Here is a 17,434-nt window from a genome sequence, read left to right on the forward strand (position 1 = left end):
CGATCGGCAATATAAACGTTGGATCTTTCGATTTTGGAACTTCCGATCGGCAATATATTCTTTGGATCTTCCGATTTTGGAACTTTTGAAGACCATCCTCTTACATGGGATACAATTTGAATGGAGGGAATTTAACGGTACTACTGGTCATGGGTACCATGGCAACACTGCATTCTCATTCTCAATAGTTATTTTTTTTACCTAACCTCAAAATTCTCCCTTCCTTTAACAACGTGAACGTGTACAGGTCTACAGGATCAATCAACATTGAACGATCAAGTTCAAGTTGAGGGCTTGTCACTGAGTCCTTTCATAATTTAGGTTTATTAACTGGTGATATATATTTAATCTTTATCAGTTTGAAGCCTGAAATCAAAATGCCTCTCTACAACTTCAAGAAAATAGCTGTTGTTCCTACATCAAAGGTAAACTAAATTCTTAAAAGCAGATGTAGTTACTGCCTTTTTGTCACGACTGGGCCTATGCATGTCTATCTGTATTGTTTTCCTCTGTTACGATGTATTCACATTGTTATTAGTGTTCTCTTAAATTGAGGTGTTATCCAGATTACTTATTTTTACTCTTAAGTCCACTTAAAATGATTGCAGAAAGATGATGGTTTAACCCTTTCAATTCTAGAATTTTTTGTAACTTTCCGAAAAATGTTGAGTTATTTAGGCTACTTAGGCTATCTTATTTCATCCTAAAAGTGCTAGGCTTGCCACGGGGCAAAGTCAAGCGTGGGAGTTTTTTCTGCTTACCAGTAAAGCTTATTTCTACTGTTATAAATTATTGATATGGTCGTAACCTATGTATTCTTATCAATTATTTTTCCTTGTATTTCAGGACTTCATCAATATCACACTCTCAAAAACGCAGAGAAAAACACCAACAGTCATCCACAAGAACTACAAGATTTCACGGATTCGTTCATTTTATATGCGAAAAATCAAATTTACTCAGCAAAACTTCCACGACCGGCTATCACTAATCATCCAAGATTTTCCAAAGCTAGACGTAAGTAGCCTATCAGGCCTATCACTCTAAACTCTAGTTGAAAATTTAATTATTTTGTAACTCTGAAGTTTTTAAGTTGGTTATATTGTTTTACACATTGTGATTTTACTAATGTTTAACTAATCAGATACCTATATATTTATATAGAAATTATATAAACAACAGTACGTTAGGCCTACCCTTTATAAAGGGATTTTATTTAAAATATACTTTAAAAATAGGTACTATGTAAAATGGGAAAAAAACTAGGGTATTATGGTTTATTATTTCTATAAATATTAATTACAGTAGCCTAAAAAGTGAACATTACCTAATATTATGATTATACATACATAATTTATTTGTACTGTACCTCAGTAGGCTATATGAGGCTACATGAGTTGTTACGGATTAAGATTTATCCAAAATAACTCCTTGCTAAAAATTTTACATTTTGTCTTCATGTATGATGTATCTGAGTTGTTGTTCTATATCTGAGTTATCAAAGAAACCTTTTAAAAAGATGCCAGTTGAGTTAGGTTATTTCTGCAAACAAGATTTAACGTAAATCACAACTGTTGGTTGTTGACAAAGGTAAAGCCTATTTTTTATTTAGCTACTGTTGTTTAAAGTCTTAAATCATTTTGACTACGCCTAACTCAATTTTTGTATTTTACAGAATATACATCCATTCTATGCGGATTTGATGAACGTTCTCTATGACAAGGACCACTACAAGTTAGCTCTTGGACAGTTGAATCAAGCCCGCCATCTCATTGACAAGTGAGTTTCATTCTATGTTTAGCACTAGCAAGCAGCTTTCATGTTGTACAGCATAATTGGGTTAATTCAATTAGGCCATTATTTTGCAATCCTAAAGCAGCCTAAGAAATTAAATCTTCACCTATATATTAATAGCAGTCCCTTATTGAACAAATTATTGATGAAAAAAAAATTGGTTACCTGTTTTATGTAACATGTTGTTGGTGGAGGTTCTACCAACTGTAACTATAACTCTAATCATGTTTTACAAATTAAAATTAACTTAGCGTATCTCAACACCTTTCTCAATCAAAAGGGGGGTAGTTTTATGAAATAACTCAATACGACTTAAGTGTGAAGTTGTTACACATAACTCATTTTAGAGACAAAACTTAATAATTTAACTACTTAGTTGGATACAAATATTTTTATTGTAATTCAAGTTAGAGGTATAAATGCCTGTGTAACATGGCATGGTGTATATGTGGCGCTGATTAATCTTGATAGTCTTCTTCTAGATTGAGAGTTTGATACTCCCTATAGTTTGACACAGACCTTGATGACATAACACGTCGGTAGAGGCTGATAACTGGTTCGTCCAAGATTAAAAACTAGTGATGGTCGGATCCGGATATCGGACTACCGGACCCGCCTGGATCTGAGCTAGAACCGACGCCTGGTCGGATCCACAAAAAATCGGATCTTGGGCTGGATCCGGTTTTAATGGATCAGATTTGTTTATACGGTACTATTAACTCAAAACAGGCGAGATTTCGAGTTCGAGTAGAGTACGGCCTTGAAACTCAAGCTTATCTTTGAACTCGTCAGTTTGGTTTAAAATTGTAAAAGCTCAATATTTGTTAAAATGTAACTTGTGTTTACATAAAATGATGGATAATTTGTATTACTGTAGATTCTACAGTAATACAAATATAGAAATAAGCAAGAGTTAGTTGTCCTAACCTATTTTTATAGCTGTCACGACAGAATAGGTCAACTCAAAGCAGTCGCCGGCGACTGACTGGCAATGGTATACTGACTTGACACAGAATGACATGATCAGTAGTGATTTTGTTTTGTTAGAGAGACAACGCGATAGGTGGTAGTTTGTCTCTTTCGTACTTCCTCAAAATTAAGATCGAATTATTTTATTTAAAAAACCCGCCCTTGAAAAAAGAAAAAAACGTATATGTATCCGTATCTGATTTTTTCAAGATCCGGATCCGGTACCGATATTCCGGATCCGATTTTTTCAAGATCCGGATCCGGTACCGACATTTTCTTGGATCCGCCCATCACTATTAAAAACTATAGAGCATTTGTTCTCGGGAATGAAAAAACTCAATAGGCTACTTTTAACTTACCTACCACCTATATCCCATAAATTTTCATTTTTAATCCAAAGTGAAGTTGAATATAACAAACTTCTTCACAGTAAGAAGGAGAATGTACAAAAGAGATGTAGTTTGTTTATTTTTGTCAAGTTTTATTTATGTTGTTCCTTAAATTTGTTTGTTTTATGTTTATATATAGGAACTTACTCTCTGTGTGTAAATTTCCAATATATTCCCTATAGTTTGACATTTCAGTAGTTTGACACACCCTTATTCCACATAGTGTTAAACTATCGAGGTTCTACTACTGAATCTTACTTTAAAGTGTACCTACTTTCTTTTAAACCCCTTCTTACATTTTTAGTCGCTATATTCAAAAGAATCTTACAAAATAAGCTAAAAACATGTTTACCCTCATTCTATTCTTCCACATTATTCACGCCTCTTTACCTGTGTTCATTATTAAAACTTCACACCATATAAAATTACACAAATCTTTTTAAACATCTGACAAAATTATTTAGGTCTAGTAACAGATTTTAAACCAAAATGCTTAGTCAAATATTAATTCATAAGAATAACACGGCCACTTTGGAAGCCAGTGGGTGGAGTACTAATAGTTTCAAAATAATAATGAGCCTATGTTTATCTGTGGTATTTTGGCTGTAAGCCTATTCCTGCAAAATTTCATATTCCAGGAGTGTTGACATACTACTGTACTCACAAACATCAAAATTATTGTATTTATAGTATTAGTAAGATATGATAAAGATGGCCTACAACTGCTATAGTGAAATAATAAAACTAATTTTTTTATTATTTTAGTGTCGCAAAGGAGTACCTTCGACTTCTGAAGTTTGGAGATTCTCTCTATCGGTGTAAGCAGTTGAAAAGAGCTGCACTTGGAAGGTAATATACTGTACCGGTACTTAGTTCTCTGGTTCTTTTATATTTTGTATTAATTAAAATTAATATATTGTATTAATTGTCTTTTAAGATCGTTTATTTGATTCAGAGAAGGGTCTAGTTCTTTTATGGTAGATAGTCTAACTGTATCGCAAACCGGCACGAGAACGCAGCGTTGAAAAACAAGCTGGCGCTCAGTGGTCTCCCCCCACCACTGGTGGTAAACTAATGACCCATAACACACCTAAAATGAGTTTGGCATGTAGGCTAGCCGTGGAGCTATAACCAAGTTTTTCTGGTATATATGCATTACGATGGATCATTTTCGTTGACTTAAAATGTATTGCATACTACTAAACTGTTTCACTTATGCAATTTAGAGGAAATCATTGAGTTTCCTGTGTAGTACAGTATTAAATGGGTGTAGCTAGTTACAATGTGAAATAGTCTAAGAAGGTCAACTCAATCAACCTTTTTATTGGTAATCTAACAGTAACTAAATTAACTAACAATACAATTTCTATTTTCTACTCACTGTTATAACAATTTTTTGTTAGGTAGGCTGCTTTTTAAACTCGACTAAACAAATTAACAATGTGAAAATGTACTGATTTATTAGTTGATGACAAATGAAATTAAAGCTCCTTTACTGATTTTGTAAACAGAGGAAAACATGTTAGAGCATCCAGACATATTTTAGCGTTGTAAATTTTTGTTTAACCAATTTTATATTTTTGAATTAGTTGAACAAAAAATTCTCCTACAGTACGGTAATATGTCCCAGGAATTTATGAAAATTCTTTTATTAATAGGGTTTGTGTCTTTTAAACTCCTTCGAGCTATGCCCCGTGGACATGTAAAGTTTTAAGGTCATGTAGGCCTAAAGTTATATTGGTGGTTAATAGTGAATGGTGTCCATAAAAAAGAAAAATTACACATTTTTACCTTAATTTTGGTAAAGCTATTTATTAGTATATTCTGCCGGACCAGAATTTGTATGTCTCAATTCAATTTACCTTGATTTGATACATCCAAACTAACGGTATATATATATATATATATAGGTTTATGTCCAAAATATTGAAAACTTGTTACAATATTTGCCACTTTTGATTTTGTTTCGCTTGATTTTTTAAAAATTTGTTTGCTATTAATAAATGTTTAAGCCTTCTCAAAAAAAAAAAAAATTAAAATGGAAAGCCTAAAAAGCCAGAGTTTGATTCTTAAGATTTTAAAGCCACAAACTCTGAACTATGACATATCAAAGAATTCCCTACCATATTTGCAGTAAATATGACAAAATATTTGACTGACGTTTTACAATTGCATAAATGAACACATATGTAGGCCTATATTAATAAAATTCCGAATAATTATTTCTAATTATTCTTAATCTCCAGGATGGCAACAATAATGAAGCGACAAGCATCTAATCTAGAGTATCTGGAACAGGTGCGCCAACATCTCGCTCGTCTTCCATCCATTGATCCGTACACTAGGACCATTATTATCTGCGGATTTCCCAACGTCGGAAAATCCAGCTTCATCAACAAGGTAGTAGGATAGAAGTTGAAAGTTGGCCTAGCTTATTGCACACCAACAATGCAGTTGAATGTATTGCAAAAAGTGTAAAGTAACATTATGGGTGGTTGTTGACACTAAGCAGTGTGACCTCAATATTCATTTTGTTAGTTTGAATCCCATTTCAGAGATCAGCTGTTCACAGATGATGTGTTTATCATACATAAAGAAAATAAAATGATCTAAATGTTTTTATATTAATATATTGATTGTTGAGTGTTTGTGTGTTATAAATGAAAAATGAAGAGAGAAATTGAGTTAAGCCATTGTAACAAGAAGGACCAGAAAGGAAGCATGTTTGTTTGTACAATATAATGACTTATTTAACAAAGATCAGCTGTTGTTAATATAGGGAGGATAAAAAACACATCTATATAATTAATACGCTACATGAAACTTTGTCGGTTGAACTCCTCCGCCATTTCTTAACCGATTTTATCCATTGACGTCTCATTGGAAAGAGCGTGTCGCGTAGATTGGCAAACTGGTCTTACATTTTTGAAAAAGTCCCTTGGGCTTTGCCCCAGTGGCTTTGAAAGTTCCCATGTTATCCTTATGAAGAACATAATTGTTTACATTTCGATCAGCTGTATAATTTAATTGCTGTTATTTATTTTTCGATTCAATGAAACTCATTGAGAACATTTATTTACTAGGCTATTTGAGTTTGTGTAAACATAACCCCCAAGACGGATCGTGTTAATTTATCGTTGTTTTGTGTCGCTATGACGGATCGTGTTAGCATGATTGTAACTTAAATTTGTGCATTTATCGTTGTTTTGTGTGGCTGTATTTTGTTTATTTGTTGTTTTTTCTTTTAAATGCCTCCGACGCGACGACAACGAAACATAGACAGGAGGCGTAATCGTGATAACGACCGCAGCTACAGAACAGTGGCGCGTAGTCAGCACTCAGCACCTGACCCTGGACAATCTCAACTATTAGGTTACAAATGCGTCCAAACACTACCCCAAAATGAAAACGAAATTTTCGTTCTCAATTGGCCCTCTATTATTGACATGTATTGCCTGTACAGCGAAGCATTTTGAGATGGAGAAAACCGGCCGGAATGATTTAGGTTTATCAATAACGATGATAAAAATGGACAACCTTATATGGCTATAAGTCAGGAAAAATTTGTAGAAAACATTAAAAAGCAATACCAGACTATGAAATACAATATTTACAGGAAATGTTGATTAGTGTTATATACATCGTGAGTATCTCCATCAGTTACACACCGGTAATCTTTAAAAAAAAGTATTAAAGTTGACTCTTTTAAACTCATTGTAAATATGACCATTATTCGTTTTGACTCCTGTAATACTTTGCAATTGCTCGAATTCAAGCATCATACAATATTCTTTATTGTTAATTTGTTAAGAATTACAATAGTGTCAATACAATAGTGAATTGTACATGTTAATTTCCATAATTTTCATAAAATTCCTTTATTGAGTAGAAGGGTCTTGCAATTAGCCACTTCTTCAACTCCTGGTGTAGCTTGTTGCCAGTCAGGTCTCTCAGGTAGTCAGGTAGATGGTTCCTCAGCTTGCAGCCGGTGTAAGAAGGTTTTTTCTCCCAAAGAGTTGTTCGGTGAACTGGTAGTGCAAATTTGGAGCCATGACGGGTGTTGTAGTGGTGCAGGTCTTGGTTTCTTGGTGTAACATGTACACTAGTTACCTAATAAAAGAACTAAGCATCGATCTATTTCAAAAGCTTAATTATATCTTTGCTTTTACTTTGTTGGTCATATTTTATATATTATATTTTAAAATATTGTTATATTTGCTAAGGTCTGTTTACAGTGCCCTGTTTATTGTTTTATAACTAATAATATTTATGAAAAAAAGTACTAGGAAAAGGGCAAATATGGGCATACAATAATAAGGGAATGTTTATGGGATGTTATATTTATTGTTGTAAGGCATAAAATACTACTAACAGCTTAAATGCTTAGAGGTAATTTTCAGTAAATCTTTAAAAAACCCAAGTTGGTTTTTTAATGATCCTTATTATATATAAATAAATAGCTAGGTCGGTGAGTGGTAATTGTGCTCACCTGGTCAAAAGGTCGCCAGTCCTGAGAAAAGTGAACAGGCTCAGCTTTCATTTAACTTATAATTGAGTTAAAACACACACCTAGTTGGTATCCCCATCTCACTCAATTGTTAACAATAATAATATAGAATCAATTAAGTTAATTTTTTTAATCATAACTATTAAAGTGCAAAGTGTATTTGCATGTGTCTATTACTAAACAAACAGGTGATTGTTTGATGATAATGTTTAACAGATCACTCGTGCGGACGTGGAAGTGCAACCGTACGCTTTCACAACCAAATCACTCTACGTAGGACACACAGACTACAAGTATCTGCGGTGGCAAGTCATCGACACTCCAGGTTTGTTTATTTTAAATTACCTGTTGTCTCCTGTGTCACTAAATTTGTTGTTTAATTCCATGAAAAATTAGTCTAAACACGAAATTATTGTGGCATGACATAGTATAGTTCAAAATATGATTTGAAATTATTCATAACTTCTATGTTTGTTAGGCAATATTGTTTAAGTTAATTTACTCATAATTTCAAGCTGTAGACTAAAGTATTATTAATTAATTTTAAGTGTATTGTGATTGCTGCAGGTATACTGGACCACCCGCTGGAGGAGCGTAATGTGATAGAGATGCAGGCAGTGACTGCTCTGGCTCACTTGCGAGCAGCTGTGTTGTACTTTGTAGACGTGTCTGAGCAGTGTGGCCACACTCTAGCCGAGCAGGTCTCTCTGTTCAACAGCATCAAACCACTGTTCACAAATAAGGTGTGTTAATACTTACTTTTGGAAACTAAAGTGGGCATCTCATCTATATAGACCAGCTTTAGCCTGTTTGTAAAAATATAAAATAACGTCGTCCTAGTTCAGTGAGCCTTACATAGAGTGTGAAACATTTTAGCGAATTTCCCTATAGGGAAGTAGCTATTACCGTAGGTCTCATGGTAAGACCTAAGCCCGGGACCGATTTACTTTTTCATTTTGATGTTCCCAGAGGCCAAAAACACCATTCGTTCAAATTTTTATATATCTATATATAGAGATATATATATATATATATATATGTGTCCATCCGCACGATAACTTGAGTAATTTTTGTCCGATTTTGATAAAATTTGGTTTGAAGGTGTAAGGCGGGATAAACTAGAATGAGTTCGCGAACCAGCATGATCGGACTATGGGAACGGGGGTTTATGGGGGGTTTTATGGGGTAAAAATAGGGTTTTCCCATTTTTGACCCTAAAAAAACAAAATTTCAAAATTTCTTTTTAAACCATTTTGTAAAGCTTAAAAAACAAATAATTTAGTATATTGAAGCATTATTATGCGCCTAATTGTTACGGAGAAAATTCATTAAAGTTGTAATTTTAAATTTCCCATGTTATTCTTATGGAGAATAAGACAACTGTTGTAGTTTGCTTGTTTATGAACATATTTTGATAAAAGTTGGAAAATACATTAATTTCTTACTAAACCACAGTACCTTTTAATATTCTACATAAAAAAAAAACTTTTTTACCCTCCCTGTTGCAGCAAACCTAAGTACTCATTAAACTAATTCTGTTTAAATAGGGAATAAATGTGATATTTTTAAGGAGACATTTTAGTTTAGATCCAATCAGGCAAATGGAAATTCGCTAAGTCTGCAGGTTTGCTGCGGCGGGGGTATTTCAATTTTGTTTTCTGCCTTAGTTTTTGTTATTGAGAAAGTTGATGCGATCTAATATGCTATGTACGATAGGTTTTCCTCCAGTCGGTTGGAAAGGGGTGGGACTGCTTTAAAATAATTTCATGGAATTCTCCAAGGGTAAAATTGTAAACATAAGTGTATCTGGGGCAATCTATGGGGATCTGCCCATGGTTGTTCTGTAAGTTTGACTTGGTTAAAAAGTCGGAGTAATCGAAAGAAAAAAACTTCCAAACAAATTGATCACACCCTGTGTTACCAAAATTATATAAAAACTGTAAATCAATTGTAAAATGAGCTTTGCAACAGGAATTGTCTGCCAAGGTATGGATAATGTGTTGTGTTGAATAAAAATATTATACAAAATCTTGGAAAATTAGAATGAGCTTAATGAACTGTATAGTAAATCCATAACAACATAGAAACTGATCAAAACAGATGTTAAAATAATACAGTGGAACCTTGATAAGAAGACCTTCGATAACAAGTCACTTGATAACAAGTGAATTTTTCAAATCACCTTGAATTTATTTTACCTCTAAACACATGTTATTGCAAACCTCAATAAGAAGTCAACCTTTATAACCAGACAAATTTTATAATCCCCATGAGTATTGTTATCAAGGTTCTACTGTAATAATTTACAAATGAAAATTTCAACATAGAAGAAACAAGCAATGATAGCAGAATATATCAAACACACCTTCCGCTAAAAAATAGTTGTTTTATCTGCTAATTCAATTTGTTTGTAGAAGAAATAATTTAATTACAGGTTGGATGACTTCTCCTTAACTGGTTTGTAATCTTGCTACTCGGACAATTCCATCTACACCAGGTAGCAACTAATTGTTTAACTCTGGCCATTTTCCATGGTGGTGGTAGGTTTTCTTATTTAATGGTCACCACACCACCTTCTTGAATATTTGGAGTGCATTTGGTCCATTTGTTTTGAGCGTATTCAAACGACCATCTTTTTCAAAATTTTTGCCGCACTGGATTTATCAGTTACCATCTTGATTATAGATTTAAAGGTAAAGCAGTGACTTTTTCTTGCTGTATACATACTTACTATATATTGTCCAATGAGAGAATGGCCTGGAAGTGAGAACATCTATTTCTGAAGGATCTGTTGAAAGAGAATGGACGAAGGAAAGCTTCAATTTCAGTGAAGATGGTTGAAAGCTCTTCAAATGTTAGGTCTCCAATGATATGATGGAGGCGGGATTTTTCCGCTTTAATTCCAGCAACCCAGATTCCACCAAAGTGATATGCTAAGGGTGGATTCAAATGCCAAATCATTCCTTTGTTACTTAGTTGACTTTTTTGCCAAACTCCACAAAACTCAGAAACACTAAAAATTTTGTATGGATCACCTTTTTAGCTCCTACAAAATTACTGCCTCTTATCAGAGTATACATTAATGCAACCTAATGTATACCTCTTTGTGCGATGAATCGATCGAATGCAGTGAGAAAGGCATCTGTCAAGAGATCTTGTATCACTTCAAGATGAAAGGCTTTAGCCGCTAAACATATTTATAAATAAACACAACTACTTCCTTCTTAACTTGGGTTTTCCTGTTTTTTCAGGAGCAAGTGAATCCTCCCACACACAGTGGTTGATTAAAAAGAAACATTACCTTAACCCATTGGGGAAGGAATTATTGTGCTGCTTGCAGCACCCTCTGTTGGCAATTAATTTTACCGAATTTGTAGACTTTTACTCTAATTGTTATAGAAAGAAAACCCTAGGTACGGTAATAAATTAATAATTTTTTTGTCATTTTGTTCACATTAAAATTGTCTACAAAAAGAAAGTGGTATTGGATAGTCAAAGTGTAAAACAAAAATAAATAAAATTATAAAGATTATAAAAATAAAAAAATTTTTTTTTGAAAGTAAACTTTATTTACAAATTCCCAGATTAATCCAGATACCAAATAACACTACAATTATAAAGTTCAATTGATTCCCTACGTAGAAAATCACAAGTTGTGTACTTTTATAAGTAGCCTAATAACATAAAAAAAATTTTTGTTTACCTCACCGCAGCTGATTTTTGGTGATAAGCCTATCTGGTTTCCATTGCAACAGAACATTGTTTGTGATTCACAAAAATAAATGAGTAAATACGCAAAACAAGAACCAAGATATTTATAAACATAATAAAAGTAAGAAGAAAAAAAGGGGGGATAATAATAATAATTAAATTACTAGTGGCGCTGCGTAGCGGTGAGAACTCGTTCAATTTGAACTCGTAAGTCAGCCGCCGGGCCTGCAGCGGCCGTACGAGTAACGCTCGTAAGTCGGCACCCATGGGTTAAATAAAAACAATCATACAGAGTTAGTAGAATGTATTGTGGTTTTTTCAGCCTCTCATAGTGGTGTGCAACAAAACAGACATTGTGAAAGTGGAAGAACTGCCAGAAGAAAAGAAAGAGCTGATGAAAGTGTTTGAGGAGAGCAGTGTTCCTGTGATGCAGATGAGCACGCTCACAGAGGTTGGAGTGGCTGAAGTCAAGGAGCAGGTGAACTAACGCTAAACTATTCATACCAAAGTTTCTGTCACAGCACAGCTCTAACTCCTCCTTTGCAGTTAATTTATAGATTACTTTGTAGATTGAATTGGCTAAGACATTAACTATTTGTAAGAGAATATGAATGTTATAAGATTAGATATTTTCTTAAGTATTAGGCTTGACGGTTGTATTACAAAGCCTGATGGTCTGATTTGGCTTCTGTCAAGCCATATTCATATCCACTGGCTTAAATATTATATTTTGATGTCATAAAATTATTTACATGAGGGGACATGGCACACAGTATAAGGACTTAGATTTAATGCTGAGAAATGCCTGAATGGTCAACCGGAACTTTTCACAATGATCAGTAACATTGTGCAGCAAAACATGAGGTTGTACAATCTGTTATTGTTTCTGAAATAAAATAAAATAGCTGATTGAATTTCTAATGGAACTATTTTGCGCCATTCACATATGTGTATTGAGTAGTCTTTTGATTTATTCTTGTATTTTTTAGTAAATTGGATTTTTTAAATTTCTATAATGATTTAATTAATTAATTGTAATTACTTTTTAGGCATGCGAAACATTGCTGGCTTTTAGAGTGGAGAGTAAAGCCGCTGGCAAGAAGTTAGACCCTGTGTTGAACAGATTACGAGTGGCTTTCCCCAAACAACGCGACGACAAGGACAGGCCTCCATGTATTCCAGGTGAATATACTTGCATGCCGTTGTTCTTGGTCTGATGAAAGCTGTAATAATCCACAGCACTTCACAATTTTCCTAATCTAAACGTACTTCAAATATCAATTGTCATCGGTGAGAAAATTAAAATTACCGTTGAATACTTACTTGAACACTTTATACATGTACGTAGACTTTTAGATATCTGGCCAATTTCCAGCGTTGATTTAGTTTGTTCCTTTATGCTTAAATATTGAGGGATAAAGAAAATAGAGATTACAATCGTAAGAAATTATTTGTGGGTGAAGTGCCACTTTTGATTGTTTTCAGGATTTGACAAAATTCACCAAATTAGTTGCTGAACTAGGTTGCAGCGGCAAGTTTCTGAATTGGCTGACAAGGTTGTAATGGAAGTCTCTAGATGACACAAGCTGATCCCTCTCTCTCTTAATCTTTAGTGTCTTAATATAAAAAAAAAATATAAAAATAAATGTGTATTATAGAGGCTGTAGACGGCCATAAACATTTGCACAATGCATCTGTGTCATCTTTTAAATATTGCATTTATTTCAGAAAATGTGATCATCAAAAAGCAACAGCAGGCGGAAAAGAGTAGAAAACGCAAGCTGGAGCGAGATATAGAGGTGGAACTGGGTGATGATTATGTGTTGGATCTAAAAAAGAACTACGACATCCCTGAAGATTACAAATATGATATCATCCCTGAGATATGGGAGGGACATAACATCGCTGATTATATTGATCCAGACATTTTTAAGGTCAGATATAAACTATTATTCCTACGTAATAAAAAAAACTATTTGGCCGACTTCATATTATTTACCATAATAATTTAAAAAAACTAGCAAACAAATTTCAAATTTAAAAAAAAATTTTAGAATATGAGAAGAGATTTGTAGATTATGACTTGTAAGTATTTAACAGTTGATTTGCTATTTACTTTATACATTGCAGATTTTACCAGTCTGAAATTTCATTCAGTCTTTTCTTTTGTCATATTTTCTACTTTCGAAAGAGTTTATTTTCTAATTAATTTGGTTTGATTTCTAGGTAGAGCCAGGGTTGCCACCTTTGGTTAGGGGAAAATCGGGACCTGCCCCCCTCCCCCAAATTAACACAGGTATAATCAAGGGCACAAGGTTCCGAAGCCGGGACTGTCTCGACAGAATCGGGATAGGTGGCAACCCTTGTAACATGTCACACATTACCTGTTACTAAATGGCCACTCAATAGAAAAAATGGAGTATAGTCTATGTATTTTAAGAAAGAATTATGTAATGAATGCTTGGGAAGAATTTTATATTTATACGGAAAAATTTAAAAATTTAATTAAGCTGATTAATGAACAAGTAAATTTCGACTCCAGTTGTACTTGTAAAAATGTATTGGCCAGTGCTTCTGGTAGCTAATAAGATATAAGTAGGGATGCCATTCAAGATTCTTGTCATTCGCCTATTGGGTCTGATGATGATTGGAGTGTCCAATCGAAATCGATCACCACTTAGGCCTACCATCTTTTAGCGAATTTCCCATATAGGGAATAAGCTATTACCGTAGTACTCATGGTAAGACCTGGACCCGAGACCGATTTCATCTTTCGTTTGGAGGTCCCCAGAGGCCACAAATATCATCCGTTCAAATTCATATATATATGTGTCCGTTAGCGCGATAACTCGAGCAAAAATGATCCGATTTTAATGAAATTTGGTACAAACGTGTAAACCTACGTTTCTTTGAACGAGTTCGCAAACCAGCGTAATCGGACCATGGGAACGGGGTTTTATGTATTTTTTTATTTATTATGTAATTTTATCATGGAGAAAATGAAAACTGTTGTAGTTTACTTGTTTATGGATATATATTGATAAAATTTGGCAAATTTATTTATTTCATCCTATACTATTGACGTAAGGTCAAAAAACACTTTTTACCTTCCCCCTAGCAGAAAACCTAAGCACTCGTGAAATCTAATGTTATTTAAATTTGGAATAAATTAATCTTATTTATGGAAATATTTTAGCAAAAATGTAATCAGACAAGTTGAAGTTCGCTTGGTCTGCAGGTTTGCTGCGGCGGGGGTATTTTGTATGTTTACCGGCTTGTGAGTAACAGTATAAGCGTAAATATATGTTTTTAAGTCTTATAAGACACTTCTTTTATTTACTTTCTGTAAATTTAATAACATGTACAATCGTGATAAAAGTTATTTATTTGAATTTTGTAAAGAGTTAATAAAAAATACAACCAATTCACTTGTTACCGAAGGTATTATCGGTACCGACATTTCACCATCGATTCTCGGTCCCACTACTTTTCCCAAGAACCAGTAGAACCGACATTTAACGTTAAGTACCGACCCATCACTAGATAAAATTAGTAAATTATTATTAATTCTTACTAATGTAAACCTAATGTGTAACCAACTTGACCTTACGTTCTTTTTTAGAAACTTGCTGAGTTAGAACAAGAAGAAGCTTTGCGAGAAGAGGCGGGAATGTATGCTGTGCCCAAGATAGAGCTTGATGAAACTATGAAAGAAATCCGAGAACTCGCACAAAAGATCAGAGACAAGAAGGTGATCATGAAGCAAGAAGCGAGGTTGGTGAAGAACTCAACCAAGCCGGTGACTCCAAGGACATCAACAGCTAAAGTCCGAGAAAGGAGTGTGGGAAGATTGAGAGAGCAGATGTCACAACTGGGCGTTGATGTTGAAGACAACGAAGAGGTAAACAAACAACAATGTTGTAGGGCAATGGCAAGTGAACTCCATCAAATTATGTTATTTGTGATATTGGATTTTTTCAAGGAATTAGGTTAGAAGAGGGTTGTCTTGGCCTCTTTAGAGACAGTAGAACTTTTAGGTCACATTGTATTATTTCCTCGTAAACATCAGTAAAAGTGGTTAAAGCTACAATTTCAATGATGTAACTATCTTTGAGTTTTGCTTCTTACTAACATTGCACATTGATTGTTGTAAGCAAGGCTCCTCTAGATTTAAATCTTGCCACAATAGTTAAAAGCATTGCTTTGCAAAACTGGTCTAGCAACTAATAATTAATTGGGGAATTTTTATGTACTTAAGGTAAGGTTGGTGTTAGCCAAACAGTTCAATATTACAATTTTGCCTTCTTGTCATTTACTTTTTCATCGTCCTCATTCTGTTACTCTGGTTTAACCGATTCCGATATATAATGCTGAGAGAATGAGTGATCTGTTATGTGCTGATGTTGTCTGATATTTGCAGGCTCACTTCAAGAGGACAAGAGGCAGATCTAAGTCTCTGTCTCGACCTCCTGTCAAGAGGATGAGGATGGAGTCCGAGCCGAGGGCCAGGAGCATGTCTCGGCCGCCAAGGGACCAATCAGGAGTCAAGGATCCTGCGGTAATGGCACTTAAATATGAGGAATGAGTTAGCACTAACAATGTCAGACCTACTCAAGGAATGCAGTTTTAAAAAATGTAAAAAAAAGTTTATGCAAAAAATGTGTGGTATCCGGACTTGGCTGTGTATAGCGAATCCTATTTAAACTAGGATTTAGCAAAGACAAATTTTTCCCATGAGTGTCTCTCTCTCTCTCTCTCTCTCCAGAATGTTTCTCAGCTGACCTATGTACATTAGACCTATGTGTGTGCCAAGTGTAAGTGGAATAATGCTGAACTAACAGAGCCACAAATAACTATAATAATGTTGATCCCATGTGTAAAGACAAAGGTCCAATTCATGATACTGTGTTCATAATTTACTAATAGCATTTACTTTTCTTTTATATAAAACTAAAACACAAGGTTTTGTTGAGATGTAAGTTATCCTATGTAGCAAAAAAAAGGTGATTGGCTGGTATATTAGTAGCTTTTTATTTTCTCTTTTATTTTCACTTTATTCAATTAACGTTTGTAGTTTGTATTTATTACAGGAGTACCTACTGTATTTTTTAAGTACATCAATATTATATCAGCCTGAGTTTTTGTGTTTGAAACCTCAAAACTATTTACTACCTAACTGTTATGCATTTAGCAGTGATAAACATTTCAGATGCTAGTTTTTCAGATCAGTAAATCAAGATAATCTGGGTCTGTAATGTACCACATTTATCTAAGGTATGCTGCAATATTGTTTACAATATACAGTAGACCTAAAGCAGCTGGCTTCTAGTGTATTTGTGGACAAAAATGTTGTTATTTACAAAAAGGGCTCGGTAAAATCAGCCAGAGCTTGATAAATTTACGTAACTTACTTGGGATCGTCCGTGAATCACAGGGTGAAATGTTAACAATGTTCACATGGAATGGAATCGCAATGTTGACATCGTAATGCTCTCACCAATTTTGAATAAATAATGTTAGAAATGTATGATATTTCATTTTAATTTTTGTATACTTACAGGTAAGGAGCAAGTTGAAGAAAGTTGCTCATAAAGCCATCTCCAAGAAAGTGGGAAAGAAAGGACTCAAAGGAGAAGCTGATAGATTTATTGGAAATAAAATGCCCAAGCATCTTTACTCTGGTAAACGCAAGCTTGGGAAAACCGACAGAAGATAAACAGCCCACTGTATTTTATTTTACAGTTTGCATTAAATTGTATATATTGTTATGTGTTTATTCATTTTTCTTTTAAAATGTATTTATTACTTTCTCCCCCTATACCATAGTATATGGAGAAAGTATTGTTTTCGTCAAAATTTTCGAGTTTGAGTTTTGAGTGGATATATTCGTTTTGGGTCCCCCTGGACCCAAAAAAGTGGTTTTCGAAGTGATGTCTGTGTGTGTGTGTGTCTGTGTGTCTGGATGTGTACAGAGCTAGTGACTACACCTGTGGTCCGATTTCGATGAAATTTAGTATGTAGGTTCTAATCCATGGTATCTCCAGGCGTTTTTTTCATTTTTTTG

General features: G+C 34.1%; 1 protein-coding gene across 1 annotated transcript; it reads left to right on the forward strand.

Annotated features, from left to right (window-relative positions):
- Window positions 1–236: 236 nt before the first annotated feature.
- On the forward strand, window positions 237–17,138 carry LOC128988942 (nucleolar GTP-binding protein 1). The gene is made up of 13 exons (XM_054410735.1): window positions 237–425; window positions 847–1,017; window positions 1,676–1,779; window positions 3,918–4,001; window positions 5,399–5,552; window positions 7,876–7,984; window positions 8,227–8,402; window positions 11,693–11,848; window positions 12,420–12,552; window positions 13,099–13,304; window positions 14,993–15,271; window positions 15,791–15,928; window positions 16,931–17,138. The coding sequence occupies exons 1-13, from the start codon at window positions 378–380 to the stop codon at window positions 17,084–17,086; spliced, it is 1,914 nt and encodes a 637-aa protein (XP_054266710.1). The 5' UTR covers window positions 237–377; the 3' UTR covers window positions 17,087–17,138.
- The last annotated feature ends 296 nt before the right edge of the window (window positions 17,139–17,434 follow it).

This window comes from Macrosteles quadrilineatus, unplaced genomic scaffold (assembly GCF_028750875.1).
Source record: "Macrosteles quadrilineatus isolate MER2022 unplaced genomic scaffold, UCM_ALF_1.0 Scaffold_3__2_contigs__length_128488019, whole genome shotgun sequence".
NCBI classification, from domain to species: Eukaryota; Metazoa; Arthropoda; class Insecta; order Hemiptera; family Cicadellidae; genus Macrosteles; species Macrosteles quadrilineatus.